Consider the following 21,699-nt stretch of genomic DNA (forward strand, 5'->3'; position numbering starts at 1 on the left):
ACGACCTCTGATGGTGGCGTCCGATCAAAGAAGGTATATTGAAGCCTCACCAGCTAAAAGAGTCAAGTTCCAGTTGAAGTTATAAATCAGTTTTGAATCAAGAAAATTAACTTGAAGCTCCAAATTTGTGAAAGATAGGAAGTGTGAAATCTAGCCTCTATCGCGGCGTGAAAAATGACCATGGGCGTTCACACGCTCGAGAAGATGACAAAGTCTCCACCGAAATTTATATATTCCAAAAGAAAGGGAAAATATCGATAAAACCCTTAAAAAATGGTTGTCTCAACCAAATTCGGATTCAGTAGTCAATTATGCAAGGGAAAGATATTATCAACCCTCACATTTGTTGTACTCAACGAGAACCATTTAGTTAAATTTGCGAATACAATATTAACTTTCGTTATTGTTTTCTTATAGTAATTGAAGTGTTGAAAAGTGAAAAGAAAAGGTTGCAAAAAAAATTTTTATTAGGGTGTTTGACAAGATTGTTTCTATTAAAAAAATAATTTATCTTACCCTTCGATTTTATTGTAAAGAAATATGTATAAGGCGCTAGTTTTGTAAATAATAAAAATGAAGATGCTAGGGTTCAAACTCATGTGCAAATAAATTTACCCCCTCGGTCTTTAAAAAACCGAGGTGATAAGCTATTACTTTTCATGACGCCCTTTGTTACCTCGGTACTACAGTTGAGGTAAAATGCATTTTGCATCCGACATTAGAAGCACTTTTTGTAGTAGTGCATCAATCCACATGAAACATTAGTGATACACATTAAAATCTCACTAACCAATTAAACGTGAATGCCACAACTATACATATTGGATGCAAAATGCTGAAATTTTAACTTAACATATTAAAAACAATGATAATGAAAGCAAGAGCATGAAAATAGTTTAAGGCTGGTTTCTTAATGTAATAATTTCTCTAGTACTTCTTTGATAAAAATGTTTAACATTAGTTAGGAAATCATGAAAGTAACTTATTAATGTTAGTTGTAGTTGTATCAAGTAAAATATTTAATATTGTTGTTGTTGTTGTTGTTGAAATTTAATATTTAACGATTCTATTGATTTTGTTTTTTTGTTGTTGGTGGTGGTGGTGTTGTTGTTTTTGTTGTAGAGATTTAATTTTTAAAGATTCCATGGGTTTTATTGTTGTTGTTATTGTTATTGTTGTTGCTATTTTTGTTGTTGAGATTTAATATTTAAAGGTTCTATTGATTTTGTTTTTGTTGTTATCGATGTTGTTGTTGATGAGGAGGAGGAAGATTTAGAATTTGTCAACAAATTTGATGCTTTGCAGATTAAAATGAAAAAATTAGGTTAAAACTAAAATTTTGTAAATAGGACTTTATCCCTCGGTTATTATTAAAAAACAAGGTAAAAAGTAGCGCGGTTTTGAAAATTCAAAAAATGCAGTTGATGGGGATCGAAACCATGACCAGTGCCACTTTTCCTCTTGATTAATTAAAAACCTTAAAGTGACAGGTTTTCATGTGCATTAATTAAAAACATGACAACAAATAACTATTCCACATATTCAAAATTCTGACTCCAGTCAACTTTAATAGTATCACTATTAACTATCTCTAACTAAGAGAAAAGTTCATAAAGAACACTTCCATATGGTATGAGGAAAGTCATTTCCCCTAGAGTTATCATTTTCTTTAAGAAGTTAAAAATGGTAAGAGGAAGATTAACTATGATATTTTTGGTAAGGAATAACAAGAGATGCTTGTCATCCCAAGTAAGCATTTCCATTTGTTTCTCTCTTGGACAAAGATTTGACATTAGAAGTTGATGAAAAAGTTTTCCAATTGGTAGTAGAGTAGAAGGACTACTGAGGTTATCTTAGTTGGTATAAATTAGGTGAAGGTGATATGAGTAGACATTGTTAAATTTATAATGTTCAACACAACAACCTTCCTTTTCACAGTCTATTGTTTTAACAATAAGTGACAGAGTAATTGTGATAGGAGAGTCATTGACAAAGGATTGGATTGACTCAACATCATGACCAGATGGCCCAACAAAGGCATTTTACCAAAACTCTTTAACGAGATTAATGTAGATGGGTCCATGAAGAATATCATAGTAACCATTCAACTTTTGTTTGCGAATATGTTTCCTTAGCTCAAAACCTTTGTCCTTCAAATCATTGAAGTCAATAAACTTTTCATTGATAACGAACAAAAGATTTTCGTCTAAGGTTGTTGAAGACATTTTTGAAGAAAATAAAAGACTTTGAAACTAGGTTTGAAGACACAAAGAGTTGGAAATGAGACGTTGATACTAGGAATAATTTTTAAATAAAGTGGAGAATAGAAAGTGAAACAATTAGAGAAGATCAAACGCCTCCTTGAAAGTCCAAAAGATACGTTACGCTTTTTAATATGGATGATCATTGCTATTCTAGTGATATTACCTGGGTTTTAACAAAATCAAGAGGACAATCAACTTATTATCTCGGTTATTAAAAAAACGAGGGGAAAAATAAGTCAGGAACCTTTATTTATTATTTATAATTTTTTTGTAAACTAAATGATATATCCTGTCGGTTTCCTTAATAACCGAGGGATAAGATAATCAGGTTTTACTATAAAAGCACATATTTAATAGATTTTATCCTAATCCTAACTTATATGTAGCCGCTCCAAACTCGAACATATCATTCTCTTGGACTCCATCTCACAAAATGGTATTGATGTTGGTGTTGTATTTAGAAGTTTAAAAAATTTCTCTATGATGGATTGCAAGTGCAAAAAAATATTTTTCAATGTTGGAACAAATCTTTCCTTTAGAAGTTGGATGCAATCAATGGTTGGAACAAATAATTCCTAGAAATTGGATGCGTGCAATATTTGGAACAAATAACTTCTTACACCAAAATAATTCTTTTGATTTATTATTATTTTTTAATATTCTGTGTAAACAATATAACTTTTTTATTAAAAAAAATCATGTTCACATCGGTTTTTAACAAAATCTAGGGGATAACTTAGTGTGATAATTTTAGATATTGATCACCGTCCTTAAACAAATCTTTGTAGTCCATTTCATGATTATCAACGCTCAAGACACTACCATTCGTGATCCATGTAGAAACCTAAAAGTTTTTCATTAATAAAGGTCTTCTGATATCTATAATTGATAAAGAAACGTCATGAAGAACATGGAACTATTCATATCCTCCACTTTAACTTTTTCCATTAAGAGTTCTCTATGATGTATTGCAAGTGCAACAAATTATCTCAGTTCAAGGTTTGTGTTTTTAAATATTCATTTGAGTAGAAAATCATTTATTTTTCTAACTCTTTGTTTTGTGAAACATTTGATCTTGCCCAAATATCAAGGAGCCGAAGATCCAACATATGATCTTCATGGACAAATTAATTTTTGTTTTAATATTTTGTGTAAATAGTGTAATATCCTGGATAAATATTATAAACAAATTATTTTTATTTATTTTCTATGTAAACAATGTAATGAATTTCTATTAAAAAACAATATATCTTATCCCTCATTTTTATTGTAAACCGAGATGTATAAGACACTAGTTTTATAAATAATAAAAATGCAGATGTTGGGGTTCAAACCCATGTGCAAATTAATTTCCCCATCAGTATTTAAAAAATCGAGGTGATAAGATGTTACTTTTCATGACGTCCTTTGTTACCTCGAAACTGCAGTCAAGGTAAAATGCATTTTGCGTCCGATGTTAGAAGCACTTTTTGTAGTAGTGCATCAATCCACATGAAATATTAGTGATCCACATTAAAATCTCACTAACCAATTAAAACATGAATGCAGCAACTATCTATCTTGGATGCCAAGTGTAGAAATTTTAACTTAACATATTGAAAACAATGATAATGAAAGTCAGAGTATGAAAATAGTTTAAGGTTGGCTTCTTAATGTAATCCTTTCTCTAGTAATTATTTGATAAAAATGTTTAACGTTAGTTAGAAAATCATGAAAGTAAATTATTAATGTTAGTTGTAGTTGTATAAAATATTTAATATTGTTGTTATTATTGTTGTTGTTGAAGTTTATTATTTAACGTTTATATTGATATTGTTTATTTGTTGTTGTTTTTATTGTTGAAATTTAATGTTTAAAAATTTCATGGATTTTATTGTTGTTGTTATTATTGTTGCTATTTTTATGGTTGAGATTTAATGTTTAAATATTCTATTGATTTTGTTTTTGTTGTTGTTATCAGTGTTTTTATTGATGACGATGAGGAAGATTTAGAATTTGTCAACAAATTTGATGCTTTGCAGATTAAAACGAAGAAAAAAAATAGGTTAAAACTAAAATTTTATAAATAGAACTTTACCCCCAAAAAATCAAGGTGAAAGTTGTTGGGGATCAAAACCATGATCAATGCTATTTTTCCCTCGATTAATCAAAAACCACTGGCTAAAGTGATAGATTTTTATGTCTCCCTTTGTTACATCACATGTGTAACCGAGGTTATATCCTCTTCGCGTCCGAGGTGAAATGGGGTTATTTGTAATAGTGAACCTGTGAGCCAAAGACTTGATCATAAACAATGATTCCAAGCATTTTTGGTCTTATTTATCATCTCGGTCTTCTCTGTTTCTAAAGTGATAGATTTTTATGTCTCCCTTTGTTACATCACATGTGTAACCGAGGTTATATCCCCTTCGCGTCCGAGGTGAAATGGGGTTATTTGTAATAGTGAACCTGTGAGCCAAAGACTTGATCATAAACAATGATTCCAGGCATTTTTGGTCTTATTTATCATCCCGATCTTCTCTGTTTCTATTAGACATGCATGCATCGATGTTTCACCTTTCAATGTTTCAATACATTTCTCTTGAGTTAAGATTGCTTACATCTTCACTTTCCACAACTCAAAATCGTTGTCTTCAGAAAACCTCTTAATATTCCATTTAGAGCATATGATGCTCACTTATAAATGAAATCTTTTGCCCCGTGGTGGGTGCGAATTATTATTAAAAATTAATACAGAAATTCAAAGAACTTTAGAAGAATTATTTTGAATTCAAATGCACCAAGAAATTTGATGTATGGGGACAAAGAATAATGCCAATAAAAAAACATGGTTAAAGCAACACAATAATCTATCAAAAGTGAAAGCAAATCTACAACAAGTCAGGAGAAGATAAAAGACAAGAACAAAATAACTTGTTTATCCAATTCAATCAAACAATCGACTTTAGGGAGAGAGCGGCTCACAGATTAATTATACTTCTAAAAATTATTACAAAACATTATAAATGAGTTATAAGAAAATAGTTACCCAAGTTCTCAAGAACAAACCCTATTTTCTATTCAAGTGTTTCTCAATCTCTTCAATTCTCTATTTATGAATCACACAAATCCGAGGTGTTTAAAAATATTTTGCAATCTTTTTAGATACCTCCAAAGATTTTCCAAATTCCAAGATCTCGTAGGAATTTCAACACTTGCATCTCTAAGTTTAATGAGGATTGTCACTTCCTCCCCTTGTCTTTCAGACTATATATTTTAAAAGTTGTGAAAAGTGAAGACAAGAATCATAGATATATATAGTTATAATTGTATAAAGCTAATGGATCATTGACAGATACAAAAACAGAATCCCTTAATTGTTAGAATAAAAATATTAAAAATATTTTATAATATATTTTTTCATTAATTTAAAATATTATGAATAACATATAATATCTTTTATATTAAGAATTTAATTGATATACACTGACAGTGTAAAAGGATTTTACATCGTCAGTTAATCATAGACGTTGGATATTAAAACAAGTTTGACTTTTATTTTAAAAATCTATAAAGTTTGACTTATAATAAAAATATAAAAACAATTAAAAAATTAATTTTATATTTTTATTAAAGTCAATACACAATTTCCAAGATAACATTTCTTCATTTGGTTTTTAACTTGTGCCCCTAGGGCACAAGTTAGCATTACCCATTCAAAATGGGTAATGCTAACTTATGCCCTAAGGGCATAAGTTAAGAAAGTCACTTATAGAAAGTTTGTATTGGAAAAAACAATTAAAAAATTAATTTTATATTTTTATTAAAGTCAATACACAATTTCTAAGATAACATTTCTTCATTTGGTTTTTAACTTGTGCCCCTAAGACACAAGTTAGCATTACCCATTCAAAATATATCTTTGTCAAACATGCCTTTGTGGTTCTGTCGTCTTCCATCAACATTCTTGATCGTTTTAATATTTATCTATTTTATACTAAATTTGATTAAAATAATTTTAGTTAAATTTTATTTAAGTTTCCATCCAGTGCCAATTATTATAGTCTCGTTTCCTTTAAAAATAGGAGGATTAAGACAAAATGAAATAGGTAAATAATTTTTTAGAGAAACAAAGCGGCCATGCCAATTATTATAGTCTCGTTTCCTTTAATAATCCTAGGATTAAGACGTAAACTATTTTTTTTAGAGAAACAAGGCGGCCTGACCAACCTACAATGCAACTTTTAGATTTATATCAATTATTAAATTAATTAAAAATATAATTGTATTCATAGTGTTAGAATATTTAAGGCTATAAATGGATATATTTGCGTGTTTGATAGTATTTGTGTTTATTTCGTCAAAATAAATATGATATTTGTATTTATCTCATATTCGTGCAGGTATATGTTAAGCGGATAATCAATAGATAAGGTGTCCACGTATATTTATATATATTCATCTATATTTTTTTTTTAAAAAGTTGGTTTCAAAAAAATAAGTATTATTAAATTCTTTTAAAGATACAAAAAATTATTATCACATAACATAAATACAATTCGCTCACAATTTAACGAAAAAAGATTCATCACATTAGTTTTTTCTTTTGAACCAAAAGATAATGACATTCAAATATTATTATATCGATACATTTTATTTTTAAACAATAATATTATGAGTGTGAATTATGGTAGAAGAGCATAAGGTGAGGAGTAGGAAGAGAATCATTGGTTGAACCGAGGGCGGGGCGGTGCTGGTGGGACTTTAAGTGGGGTATAAAATATAGAAAGAAATTAAATATAAAATATCAAATAGAATTTGTATAAAATGTGAAAGAGCAACTAGTTACTTAATGGATTGGCTAGAAAAATTGGAAAGAGGGAGAGGGCAACAGCTACAAAGAGAAAATTGGAAAATTTGCATGTTTCAAAGTTCATTTTAATTTCTGAAGCCTTAAAATCAACAATAAAATATTTAATATTGGTTTTCAAACACTGATATTAGTTATTACTACCTCCGGTTTTTATTATATGTCATTTTAGAAAAATATTTTGTACCATATTATAAGTCGTTTTATAATACCAATCAATCATTAATGTTATTTTTTCTATTATATCCTTAAATATTTATTAGCCTCTCTTCTTTCAATTATGTCAATTTGTCTTTCCAATACCATTAATAAAGGATAATTTTGTAAAATCCTTCCTAATTTATCTTTTTCATACCATAATTATTACATTTCTTAATATGTGTGAAAAGTCAAAAACGACTTATAATAAAAAACGGAGGGAGTATAAAGATAACACTAAAAAAAATCATAAGAATGATTTGAAGTCATACACAGATACACCCATACATTAAATGCAATAAGCAACATGCTTTTATTAACAAACAGTATTAAAACTTGGCAACTAAAAAATTCAGCAAGAATACTATAAAATTGAAAGACTAAACCAGAATCTTTCATTTTAAGTTCAGATTGCAACAAACCATAAAAATTTCTTTTACCAGCCATCGGTTTCTTGCATTTCCTTAGCTATCTCAACACATGCTTTTGCATATTCATCAGTAACTTCATTTGTTCTTTCCGACAATTTACTACTAGCACTTTTACCGTATAAGGATCTACAAGACACAACCAAAACTACTCAAACATGAAACTAATTTAAAATGGTGGATAAAATAAAATTAAGGTTTCTACTGCCAGATTATAAAAAACAAGTTGATGCAGGTAAATCATTCAACTTTGTTTTCTTATGTGGCAAATTTGTGGTTGGTTATGAATATGTGGTCCTCAGAATTCCTTCATGTATAGAACTTTTTCATGTTTGTTTATGGCATTATGGCTTGCATGCTACTATACATAATGTATTTGAATACATGGTTCATAATACTTTTAATATGTTGAAAAGTTTGAATCGTGTATCAAAGTATGTTACTGTTAGAGTAAACGCCAGCCACATGACCTTTCAGATTGGAATCTCAATATGTATCCATTTCCTTATCAAAGGCCATAATTGGGAGGAATGTCTTGATTAGTGGCAGCAACACTTTTCTAATCCTGATGTTAATCATTCTACTAAATTTCATCAAAGACTATAACTAGTCCACGTTTTGTTTGCACTATGTCAAGTCTTGGAGAACATTTTGGAATTCTAGCAGTCTACAAACTTTTTTCTTATGCAGCCTTGGAGAAAGGTCTGTCAAATATTGCATTAAAGTGCGACATGATATATATTCGATCATATGTGGTGCATGTTTTCTTTTATTGATTACCTATGCAACTGTCCCAAGTTGAAACATACAAGACAGTGGTTGTTGGGTGAGAATGCATTGAAGTGCATTTATATTTATAAAGATGATGGCTGGAAATTTGCACAAATTTCAAAGTCTTTTTGGTCCAAGTAATGGGATCTAGGAAAGTTATTGCAACAATAAAGTTTTACAACCTTAAAAACAAGTAGATTTTGAAGGGGTAAGTAATGATAGGACCATAAAGTTAATTTTAGACAATTTAAATGTTTAAGTTAGAGATTTGAAAAGCAATCAAAACAAATGAAGTTACTTTGTTTTTCCTTTTTATCTTTAGTGTAGAAGTTTAATTTTAAGTGCACAAAATCATATATTTTTTCAAGTCTTAAAACAATTTAAAATTTAGTAAGGAACTAAGATTATTAAAACACCTCTCTCTTATTCACCCCTAATTTGAAGTCAATGACTAATTACTTAATGGAGGAGCTAGAATAATTGGAAAGATGGAGAGGGCAACAACTACAGATACAAAATTGGCAAAATTGCATGTTTCAAAGTTCATTTTAATTTCTGAAGTCTTAAAATCAATAATAAAATATTTAAAATTAGTTATCAATCACTGATATTGCATATTATAAAGATAACATAAATTATTTTTATCATATAAGAATGATTTGAAGCCATACAAAGATACACCCGATACATTATTAAACGCAGTAAGCAACATGCTTTTATTAACAAACAGTATTAAAACTTGGCAACTAAAAAATTCAGTAAAAATACTATAAAATTGAAAGACTAAACCAGAATCTTTCTATAATGAGGCATCACAAACATTCTGCTGAAAAGAAGTCTCAGGATTTTTGTGATCAATTTCAGTGTAGTCAGGAAAATCAAATGGCATATTATCAGCAGAAAGTCCTGCCTCATTGAACACCTTGATCACTTCTTGATACACTACTGCATTTCCATCTACTGTCAGGTGCAACCCATCCCTGTAACACCAAAACAACAATGTATATAAATGGCTAAACTTATGTATGTCAGGCATGTATTTTAAGTTCAGATTGCAACAAACCATAAGAATTTCTTTTTCCAGCCATCGGTTTCTTGCATTTTGGACCATAAATCGATATAAGGCACACCCATTTCCTTAGCTGTCTCAATACATGCTTTTGCGTATTCACCAGTAGCTTCATTTGTTCTTTCGGACAATTTATTACTAGCATTATCACCATATAAGGATCTGCAAGACGCAACCAAATCTACTCAAACATGAAACTAATATAAAATGGTGAATTCTTTAACGAGAGAGAGGAGGAATTAATCTTACATGGCCAATGCTCGACGCCCTTCCTCACAAACAGGAGGTGGAGTAATAAGCACAATAAGCATAGTTGATGACCTTGACTGAAATCACATTTTTATTTTTCCACTCAATAACTGATATAGGTACATGATGTATTTACCAAAAATTGTGAATAAAAAGTTGAACAAGTAATTAAGAGAAACTGATCAAGATTAAATGTAAGAGATAATCTAGAAAGTTGAACCTTCAAGTGATTGACAATTTTTTGGAGGTTTTGTTTGTATTCTGGAATAGGTATATGTTGTCTTTCATTGGTTCTTCCGATTAAAGCCGCGTCATTAGCACCGAAGAAAATTGTTGTAGCAACCGGTGGTTTACGTGACTCCTAAATATGAAGCAGATATCAATAACCGCGCAAAAGAATAGAAAACGGAATTTGATTTACGTAACATACGAGTGGGAAGATATGATTGAGTAAGAACAAAGCCCATCTAGTGTTGTAACCGCAATAGCCACGAACAATTACATCAGCCTGAAGATTAAATTGATTTTGTGATTTTGTTAGTTACATAAAATGAATCTGATCTGAGAGAGTTTGATGAGAAAGAAAACTTAACTTGCGAGAAAAGTGATTGGCGAGTGAAGAACCCCAACCATTTTCGAACGATTGCTCCGTTATTGAATCTCCAAACAACACTATGTTTTCTCTCATTCTTCAATAATAACCGAGTAAAATACATCGCTCCAAAACGTCCTTCAAACTTATATTATTGTTAACATACTTACCATATCATTTTTTTTACAATATTTCCTATTTTGAGGAAACGTCTATAGTTTTTTTTCAAATTTGTTATTTTGTTAAAAGTATTAACATCTTTATCATCATTGTTACTCTCGGCCAATAATTTTGTTTTTTTAAAACAATAAATTTTTTAGATTCAATTTTTTAATAACTTATTATTAGTTAAAGATATTAAAGAAATTAAAGTTAGTGCAATATAAACTAGTTTTACATTATCATCCAATAAAATTATAATATTTTGCTATTTCGTATCAATATTTTAAAATTAAACGTGTAATTTGACGGAATATACGTCCGTGATTAGTTGAAAATCATATTTTATTTTATCTTTGTTAAAAATGTATCTAAACCTTTATATCATCTATTATTAATACAATTAAAGAAAAGACAATGCTTAATTTTTTATTGTGAAATAAAATATAAACAAAAAAAAATTCTTTTGATTTAATAACAAATGTATTTAACCTCACATTTAAACAATTATTTATTATATCTAAAAATAGTTCCGCCTATATTTGAGAAAAATAAATATTATTTTTGGTTTTAAATTACTAACTCAATCTAATATAATATAATTAAATTTAAATAAATTTTTGTATATTAAATAAATTGTAATTTTGTTATTAATATTAATATTATAATTAAGAACACAATAAAATAATATTATATAGATATATATATATATATATATATATATATATATATATATATATATATATATATATATATATATATATATATATATATATATATATATATATATATATATATATATATATATATATATATATATATATATATATATATATATATATATATATATATATTATATATATATATATATATATATATATATATATATATATATACATATATATATATATATAGGTTTTTTTACCGAGATAACCTACTTTTTCGAAAAAATTCCCAAAATACCCCACTTTTCTGCAAAATTCCCAATCTACCCCACTTTTAGGAGGAGGCGCCAATTGGATTGGCGACCCCTCTTAAAAATTGCAAGGAGGCGCCGATTGGATTGGCTAGGGCACCTGCCATAGCCAATCCAATTGGCGCCTATGTGTAATTTTTAAGAGGAGGCGCCAATCCAATTGGCGACTCCCTTAAAAAAGCCTCAAATGAAAACACCTCCAACATTAAAGTTGTAGATCTTTTCAAGACAATGAATTTGGATATAAATTTTGCATCATTTGGATTTTTTATGAGAAAGTTATGGACAGTTGAAGTTGGACTTCTGAGTTTTTCAACTATAACCTGACCTATAATGTCTTGCATTATTTCATGTGTTTCTTTTAGAGTTATGAAATTTTTTCCAACATAAAAACTGAAGTAGACATCTTAAATTTTCCAATGCACTTGGTCCCACCTCAAAATAATTAAAAATGAGTGAGTTAGGTCCCTGCGAAGTTGATCCAAAATTAGGGTTTCTGTCAAAATGACCTATAATGTTTTAAAATGAATGATGAGCTTCCAAGTTTCAAATGGATTTTTGATGAACATGAAAGTTGTTCATATGACGACTGTTGTTAAAACTTGAATGGAGGCGCCAATTGGCGCCTATGTGTAGGTTTTAAAAGGAGGCGCCAACTCAATTGGCGAGTCCCTCATAAAATGCCTTTTTTGTCTTATAAATATATGCGTTGTGTGACCTATTGTTCCACAACTCATATAATCATTTGGCTATCATGTTTGGTGTTCGTCGCCGATACGGTAAGGTGATTTATGCGAGAGACAAACCTCAATTGCTGATGTTGTTTTGGAACATCACCACGTTAGATCAACTGAAGAGGGAGCTGGTTCGATGGTTAGACGGGAAAATACCAGAAGGGGAAAAAATCAGAAGTATTGAGAGACTTGACAGTATCTTTGGTTGGGTGCGAATGAAGACTGATAAGGATGTTAGGGAAATGATGTTCGGTCGAGACGACATTAATTTGATTGTTGTAATCAGTTAGAATTATTTATGTTTTCAGATGTTTTGTACTGATGTTGGTTATGAAACTCGTTGTAACAAGAACTTAATGATATATAATGATTGATTGTTACAGAAATACAATGTTACAAAAAGCTTAAGATCTAGATAAAATGTTACAAAAAGCTTAAGATCTAGATAAAATGTTACAAAAATCTTAAGATCTAGATGATGCTCCTTGATTGGGACAGTTCTTTTTGTTGTGTCCTGGTTGACGACAGATACTACATAATCTTATCATCTTATCTGTGGAATCCATCTCTGTTCTGATACGTGTGCTGTTTGGCCTTCCTTTCTTCTTTCTACGCATCTCTTCATTGTGTCAAACAATATCTCCTTCATATGGAGGCCAGTAATCCTCCATTGGTAGTACTGAAAAGCTTTGACTATATACATTCATGATGGTGCTGGCCTTGTACACATCAGATAAATGGGTGTAAGCGTCTTGACGAGTATAAGCGCATGCTGCAATGACATGGGAGCAAGGTATGCGGAAGGCCTGAAATTTTCCACAATCGCACCAACTTCTGTGTAGTCTAACAGCGTAGGCTAAATTTGGTCTCCCCTCGTTGTTGCCCATTGTTTCCTGGACGCTGAAATTTTGTCTATGACGGTCAAACACTGTTACAGCGTGTGTCGTAGCTTTGATGCTCTCCTCTTTCATGACCTTCATGCAACACTCACTGAATACTTGTCCGGACATTAACACTGCACTCCATCTTTCACCTCTGCTTGCGAACATAGAAGCCAACCTATAATAGGTTGATCTTACCAAGGCGGTTATCGGCAGATTTCGAATCCCTTTGAAAACCCCGTTCATGCATTCCACAATGTTTGTTGTCATGTAGCCCCATCGACAACCACCGTCAAATGCTCTTGTCCACTGCTCTACTGGGATGTTATTTATCCATCTCCCCGCGTCTTCATTAGACAGTCGAATCTCATCACGATAATATTGAAATGACGGTTGAGTTAAAGCATACCCAGCATTCACCACCTTCTTGCGAATATTCTTATCTTTTATAGCACGCATGAAGTTTTGTGCAATGTGTCTGATACAGTAGACATGTGTAGAAGGAGGATCATGCTATCCGTTGTCATGGTTGTTGTAGGAACTTTCAATGGCAACATGTCTATCTGAAATCAAACATAGATTGGCTTGTGGAGCGACATGCGTTCTGAGATGTCGAAGAAAGAAACCCCATCCACCAGCCGTTTCACCTTCAACAAGAGCAAAGGCAATGGGAAATACATTGTTGTTACCGTCTTGTGCAACTGCCATGAGCAAAGTACCCTTGTATTTTCCGTATAACCAGGTGCCATCAATTTGCAGGAGAGGTTTGCAGAAAGCGAAACCTTTGATGCACGGGTCAAATGCCCAAAAGAGATGGTGAAATATTCTATTACCTGTAGCACAGGTTCCGTCTGGCATCATTGCTGGCACTGTCTCCAGAATTGCCACAGTTCCTGGGACATAAGTTTTTAGTGCCCATAAAAACCGTGGTAATTCCTTGAATGAATCCTTCCAGTTGCCGAAAACCTGTTCAACAACCTTTGTCCTCGCAATCCATGCTTTCTTGTAAGATGGAGTATAATTATATGTTGTTCGGATATGGGATATAATTATACTCACCTTCACTGATGGGTCTTTATTTACCAATGGCAGAATGTCTTGACATATCAAAGCTGTGCTCAATTTATGGTGATCTTGTTCAACGTTAGTTGCAACGCAACTGTGTGGTGGGTCTATTGAAGCGATCTCCCAAGAGTCATTTTTCTTCTTGTAAGATGCAGCCAAACGAAACTTACAAAGCATGTTACGACATTCGATGACATACCTTCTAGAATCAGTGCGTTTCACTGTAAAGTCAGCAAAGTTGTTCATGTGGAATTTTTTGATTGCCAAGACACATTCTTCTTTGGTACGAAACATGTCTCCCACCTTTAATTCGCCTACTGGTCTCGGATACGGATTATAGAAGACACTGTCGGACGTTTCATCATCGTGAAGATCCATATTTGTCATATGTTGAGGAGGATTGTAGGCATGACTAGGAGGTATTGGTGGTGGTTGAGCCTCATCTTCATCGTCGTTGTTCAGGATGTGATCAACCTGTATCTCAGTCTCCTCTTCTTCTTCATCAACAACGTCGACTTCTACTTCTGCTTCTGGGTTGAGTTCATCTGACCATTGTGCATCATCTGTAGCATCTTCACCAGCTGCATCCTGATCGGTTAGTTGAGACTGTTGAGACGGTATACATGGTTGTAGAGTAATGTACAACTCGATACAATCCATGCCTGAATGTTCATGACTAAGAAACATGTTTTCAACATCTTCATCGTCTCGTATCTTAAGGGGGAAAAACTTGCATTGACCATTCTAAAAAAATATAGGATTTTGATATGTCATCTTTGACACAATACCTGATCCTATAAAGGATTGTATTCTTTTTTTCAAATGCAAAAAGGTTGCATTTCTCTTCATCGTGACTCTAATGGTATCAGTGTTTCTAAAACAAAAACCATGAAGGTCAGACTCAAAAGTTTCACCGTTGCAGTGAACGTTGACACTGTATAATGATGAAGATGACATTTTGGAGATGAAAACTATTTTGCAAGTGCAGATGAATGTGAGTGAAGTGTCTTGGATGTTAATAGTAAGACACTTAAATAGATGGTATCAGTGTCTCACATGCTAGCTAGTTCTGAGATGATGTGTCGGACATTGAAGTTACTCTGAGATAATGTGTCAAGCATGCAAGTCAATTCTGAGATGAGGTGTCTGTCATGCAATACAGTGTGAGTTGATGTGTCAAGCATGCTAGCTAGTCATGAGTTGATGTGTCTGTCATGCAAGACAGTGTGAGTTGATGTGTCAAGCATGCTAGCTAGTCAAGACAGAAGTGAGTCTTCAGCATGCAGGATACTAGAGAGCCACGTGGCTGAGATGATGTGTCAATCCTGCAAGACAGTGTGAGTTGATGTGTCAACCAGGAAAGCTATCAAGAAGTTAGTCATCAGCATGCAGGAGACAAGACAACCACGTGTCGGACACCTAAGATGGTCAGACATGATGTGTCAACCATGCAAGCTATCAAGAAGCTAGTCATCAGCATGCAGGAGACAAGACAGACACGTGTCGGACACCTAAGATGGTCAGAGATGATGTGTCAATCATGCAAGCCATCCATAAGTGAGTTGTTCAGCATGCAGGAGACAACAATGCCACGTGTCAGACATGCAGATGGTGGCGCCAATTGGTTTGGCACCTACACTTAAGGCTTGTACATGGTCGCCAATTTGAATGGCGCCCCCATGGAGTCAGTCCTCGAAACCAAGCATTCAGAACTAGCCTTGCATGCATGTACCCTATGGTGTCGCCAATTTGAATGGCGCCCCCTCTTTATGATTGTACATGGTCGCCAAATGAGGTGGAGACACCATGCAAACACAATTTTTTATGCTCTCCTCCATTTGCCTATAAATTCATCCACTCCTTCAACAATTCTTCCACACCAACATTCTCACTACTTCATCTACATTACTTCTTTTACAATTTCATCTTCAACAAAATCTTCCAATTTCATCTACACCAACTCCCCAAAAATATGTCTTTACTCACAATGGACGAAGCACACAGAGGAACAGTTGCAAACATCGCAACATACGTAAGTTTTTTCTTATACTAATTTTTTATGTTTCATCTCCACCAACCCCATTTTATTTTGAAATACCAACTTAGTCAAGTGTTATATTATTTCTATTATAGGATGTATCAAGGTTTCGAACTCGAGTCCACGAATTTGTCCCAATGGACCCGATGATTCAACCTTATGTTGAACTCGCCGGTTTTGGTCACATTAGCAAGATTATGTCTTGGTCTATAGATAACAAGTTCATTCTAGCCTTATGCGAAAGATGGAGGCCAGAGACACACACATTTTGGTTTCCAACCGGTGAGTGTACAGTGACGTTAGAAGACGTCTACATGCTTTTAGGACTACGAATTGAAGGCAAAGTTGTTAATGGTAAGACCAACTATGCAAATTCAATTTGCATGGAGCTTTTAGACACTGATTTGTTAGATGATAATGCTAGAGGTCAAGGTATACTACTCTCACGCCTAAAGTCATATTATAATAGTTTATATTTAGATGAGCATTCTACCGAAGATGCTCGAATAATCAAAACTAGATGTTACATTATGTTATTACTAGGATCCTTTTTATTTCCCGAAGGTAGTGGTTCTAGCATGCATATTATGTACTTACCTTTACTTAGACATATAGATAGAATAGGTAGTTACAGTTGGGGATCCGCATGTCTAGCCTATCTCTATAGTTCGTTGTTCAAAAACTCCCACAAAGACACATCTACATTTTCTGGATGTGTTGTTTTGCTACAAGCATGAGGATGGTCAAGACTACCGTCTCTAGCACCGGTCAATAACAACCCTTTCACTTTTCCATATGCAAAAAAGTAAGTTGTTTAAATTTCTATATCTTTACTTACTTCTTTACAGTTTAGTACCCATAACTAATTTATTTTAACTTTTTGGTGTAGATGGTCGGCACGTGGTATGAATTACAGCAGATGTCCGAGACACTGTATTACTCAGTATCGCAACCTGTTGGATCACCTTCGACCGACAGACGTAAGCAAAATAACTTCATTAATTCGTCATATTATGTTGACTTTTTCTACATTCATTTAAATCCTATCGTCTTTAACATTTCAGTTCATTTGGCGTCCATACCTTAATATGGATCATGAGCATCAGGTCAACCCTGAAGACGCAGCCGTATGGACAACATGCACACCGATAATACGGTTCACAACAGTGGAGATGCACAACACCGATCGTGTGAAGCTGCAGTTCGGTATGGTCCAGAATATCCCAGACCCCCTAGCTAGCCTAGAAGAATGGCATATGCGTAAAGTGAACGACCAATGGAACTACAACCCTTGGCAAACCACTATGCCAAATAAGGGAAAAGAGGGCGCTTATTTTGGCCTATAACAACGCTTTTAAGCGCCCTCTAAAGTGGCGCTGGCATAGGTAAAGACAGCGGTTTGGTTTCCTGGAGAAAGCGATGTCTAAAGTGGCCCTTTAAGGGCCACATTATAGTGCGCTTTCAGAAAAAAGCGCCCTCTGGAGTGGTCCATAAAGGGCCACCTTAGAGGGCGCTTTCTGGATAAAGCGCCCTCTAAAGTTGTCAATGTAAAGTGTTTAGAGGGCGCTTCCTACAGAAAGCGCCCTCTAAAGTGTTAGTTATTTTAAAAAAATTTGTTTGAAAAACAGTGGGTATTTAATTGGGAACCTGTTCGCATGCTGCAAAAGTGTAAAATTCATATTGATTTCATCCTTTAATCCAATGTTATACACCATTAATCCATTGATATATACAACATGAATCCATTTATATACAACATTAATCCTCCATATATACAACATTAATATACAATCGTTCATATTGATTTCATCCTTTAATCCAATGTTATACACCATTAATCCTTTGATCAATAATGAATTGACACAATTCATCCTTCATTTCATCCAAATGAGCTCTTGAGTAAGATTTGTATTCGTCAAAGTACTACAATTAAGAGAATAAAACATATTCATGATTTAGTAACAAATTAGATGAAATATCTGATAATATTAAAATAAACCCTAAGTTATTATTCCATACCATTTTTGGGATGTCTATACGATTCAACGCAATGATATCTCTCATAAATCTCAATACAAAAAATCCGCAATCGACCGAATTGTTTTGCTGAGGACACTACACAGAAAAACAAACAATATATATATAGTTAATTTCTTACAAACACTATTATAAGCAAAAAACAAACACTATTATAAGCAAAAATAAGATACTTAATATATACCTGAACTCTGACCCAGGTAATGTCCTTCCTATTACGATAATTCTTTTTCGATCTAAATTTTAGTATTGCCCTAACAAAATAAAAACGTATATTGAGATCAATCTGACAGACATAATTAAATATACAAATACACACGAATATTTAGGGGAATTTCACTTACGCGTCAACCGTCTTCTTCATACTCGGATATTTACTCCAATCACCCGATAACGAATCGAGATAATACACCATTAGTCTCGAAAGATCCATAGCAACCAACACCCAGTGACCACTGTAAAATAAAACAAAAATTTAGATGCATGAAAATTTTCTACGTAAAAGATATACATAGATTAGAATGAAATTATTAGAAAGAAAATCTAACCCGTTGCCAGAATTAAACGGTAAAAAATACAAACTGGGTGTAGTATTATCGCCGACCGCCATGAATCTATCGACTAGTTCATTCTTTACGGATGTTGGATTTTTCGTTATAAACGTTGTGTTGATACGGGAAGCGGCAATAAAATTGAATCGGTTACACAATTCAGTTCCCCGCATCAATGTGTCATACATATACCTTAAATAGAAACATAATAAACATTAGACTACTCATTGAAATGTGTAAATAAATTGTTCAACTAAGTAAATAATAGATTGATCGGAGTACCATATGTATGTATGAATGACAGCGATGCCCAATTCTTCGTGTTCAAAAAGTTGTTGCATGTCCTCCTTTGCAATTATTTCGGAATGAGCAATTCCGAAAACACCTTCATCAAAATCTACACTACGGATGGCGCCGTGCATAATATCGGACTCTTCCACCATTTTCTCAAGACGCATCATAATTTGAGATTTTGTCCCGGATGTCGTTGGAATATCCTTACCAGCTTTTTTCAACATTCGACGGGGAACCTAAAAATTCATATAAATTAAATCATGACTTTTTTTTGATGCAATAGAATCGTTGTGTATATAATTCAATGGGTATATATATTTGTACCTCTTTTTGAGATGCAACCGACTCGATGCGTCTTGAAATCCCTTTACCAGCTTTATGTGTGGGTCTTGTAGGAGTCTAACATTACCATGTAATAAGGATTGATTAAATATCATAATTGTAGCTGAATTGAAATGTGAATACTAAATATTCATAATCATTTAGAACATATATACCTCGGCATCTGGGAAAGTTAGATCTGACGGCCATCCAACAAAGGACCCGACTGCATCTCGCATCAACGTTGTCTCTGAAACAACGTCAAGTAATGGTAGAAGCGTGTCCGTATCTAATACAAGGTCAACCGAAACTTTCATATATCCCACCGGGAGGGGATTATGGTGAAGTAATTCACCCGAAGTGTTGTGCACTTTTCCCTTGCCAACTATGCGATAAGTTGGTGACGATAGATACAGCTGACAAGGTGTAATGCCCTAAACCAATAATAAATGTTATTGTTAACGTGTATATGTGTCAAGTAAAAAAGTGCTATTTTAATTTCATAATAACATATATAATTACCTCGGGAAATTTCGGTTGACAATTGATACTAGCTCGGTCACTAGTATCTTTTGCCTCGGAACCGCACCTTTCCTCTCTATACCTTGCATTCTCCTTTTACAGTTCGAGTACTTGTGCCCTTAACTCCGCCAAGGTCTCCATCACCTCTTTGTTGGTAGGATTTTTTGTTTTTGGTTTTTTATAAAATGACGACGGAGTCACACCAAAACCCTTACCCCTCACACGACCGGAATACTCAGGAACATTTAGTACTCGACTAAGTACGCTCCTGCAATCCTGGATCTCGGTTGAAGGTAAGGTTTGGGATAAAGTCTCCTGAAATATTATTAGAGGAGATTAAAAATGAATTATATGTCTAATAAAATTTTCGATATAATTAAATAAATAATGTTACATATACTTACACATTCGTCATAAACATTTTGAACCGCTTCAACGACAGCCCCATCCTTCCCACCCCGAGCAGCCTTCCACAATACGTGCTCCGGAAGAGATGTTGTGTCACTTTTCTCCTCGGCTAGCTACACATTGAATCAGATTATAAGATCATCAATTATAACATATTGTGACAATGTATAAGCTCATAGCATTTGAATATACTCACAATTCTTTGTTGTAACCGTGCATATCCCGTACGCCCTTTTTTGTACGGATACGCGGGTTTTGATGCCCTTTTCCGATTTTTGTCGCTTACTTCCTGGATAAAAAAGTTTAAGGCATATTAGAACCAAGTAACTTAACAATTGTATAATACCATAATTAATAGACATTACATGGAATTTTTCGTTTCTTCGTTTGGCGACAAAGTTATCCCATTCTTCGGCTGAAATAATCTCCGCATACTTCATTGGCCGTTCTGCTTCAACAAATTTTCCTTCCTCATCCTTGAGAAATTTTTTGGACAAAAAGGATCTAAATCCTCGGAGTCTTTTTCCGGCCAATTGAATACAATATTTTTGTCGGCTTTCATCGATGTGAAAGGATCTCTAAAAAACATACACATGGAGTGTGTTATTATAAGTAATATTATAACAATATATGGTCAACAAATAGTCAACAAAAAAAACATATAACAATATATGGTAAGTACCTGTATCTCAGACCATATTTTTTCTTTGCCAACCTTCAATTCCGGACTTCTCCAATTATCACATGTAATCGGAATATGTTGTCGAACAAGGAAACTAATGTAACTTGCCAACATTGAACCGTTAGGCTCAATTAGTTGGTCTTCAGCACTCCAATGTACTTCGAATTTTTCACCCTTGTCTCTTGCACGAATGATTGACTTCATAACAGTCAATCCTCGTTTGATTTCTTTTTCAACATTGTTACGTGATCCACTCGCGTCATGGGTATCGTCTTGGTTAGCCATTTTATCTGTAATATAGAAATGATTCAATAAGACCCAAGTAAGACAATGACCATATTCGTGAAGCTACACAAAAAACACATTCATATACCTTCCATTTCTCTCATGTTACAACAATCTAAACTCTTTTTTTTTTATCATTATTGAATACAAACTCACACACACCTACTGCATACAAAAGACCAATGCAAACTTATGGTGTTTGGAACATGAACAAACTTGCATCCATAATCATCAAACTTCCAAGCACAAGCTCAAACACACTCCAAATGACATCAGTTTTCAATCAGAAATAAAAAACCTTACAACAAGGTGCTCATGAACACCAT

The 21,699-nt window shown here is 33.1% G+C and overlaps 1 protein-coding gene and 1 long non-coding RNA gene across 2 annotated transcripts; both read right to left on the reverse strand.

The window, feature by feature from the left end:
- Positions 1-9,130: 9,130 nt before the first annotated feature.
- On the reverse strand, positions 9,131-10,594 carry LOC127107072 (GDSL esterase/lipase At5g62930). Its single transcript, XM_051044347.1, has 6 exons — positions 10,421-10,594; positions 10,259-10,336; positions 10,049-10,189; positions 9,829-9,905; positions 9,574-9,741; positions 9,131-9,490 (listed from the first exon to the last, which is right to left on the reverse strand). Exons 1-6 carry the CDS (start codon positions 10,514-10,516, stop codon positions 9,310-9,312), a joined length of 741 nt encoding a protein of 246 aa, XP_050900304.1. The 5' UTR covers positions 10,517-10,594; the 3' UTR covers positions 9,131-9,309.
- Positions 10,595-20,497: 9,903 nt separating this feature from the next.
- Positions 20,498-20,926, reverse strand: LOC127107073 (uncharacterized). Its single transcript, XR_007795625.1, has 3 exons — positions 20,772-20,926; positions 20,603-20,695; positions 20,498-20,519 (listed from the first exon to the last, which is right to left on the reverse strand). It is a non-coding gene; the product is annotated as an uncharacterized LOC127107073 (long non-coding RNA).
- Between the last annotated feature and the right edge of the window lie 773 nt (positions 20,927-21,699).

The sequence above is a fragment of the Lathyrus oleraceus genome, chromosome 7 (genome assembly GCF_024323335.1).
Source record: "Lathyrus oleraceus cultivar Zhongwan6 chromosome 7, CAAS_Psat_ZW6_1.0, whole genome shotgun sequence".
Lineage (NCBI taxonomy): Eukaryota > Viridiplantae > Streptophyta > Magnoliopsida > Fabales > Fabaceae > Lathyrus > Lathyrus oleraceus.

Excerpts from the sequence above, each read along its gene's own strand:
- LOC127107072 (XM_051044347.1), bottom strand. The coding sequence starts at position 10,516 with ATGAGAGAAAACATAGTGTTGTTTGGAGATTCAATAACGGAGCAATCG. Across the intron at positions 9,742-9,828 it reads GGGCGTCGAGCATTGGCCAT|ATCCTTATATGGTGATAATG; the intron begins GTAAGATTAATT and ends TGCGTCTTGCAG. Across the intron at positions 9,491-9,573 it reads TGGAAAAAGAAATTCTTATG|GGATGGGTTGCACCTGACAG; the intron begins GTTTGTTGCAAT and ends TTGGTGTTACAG.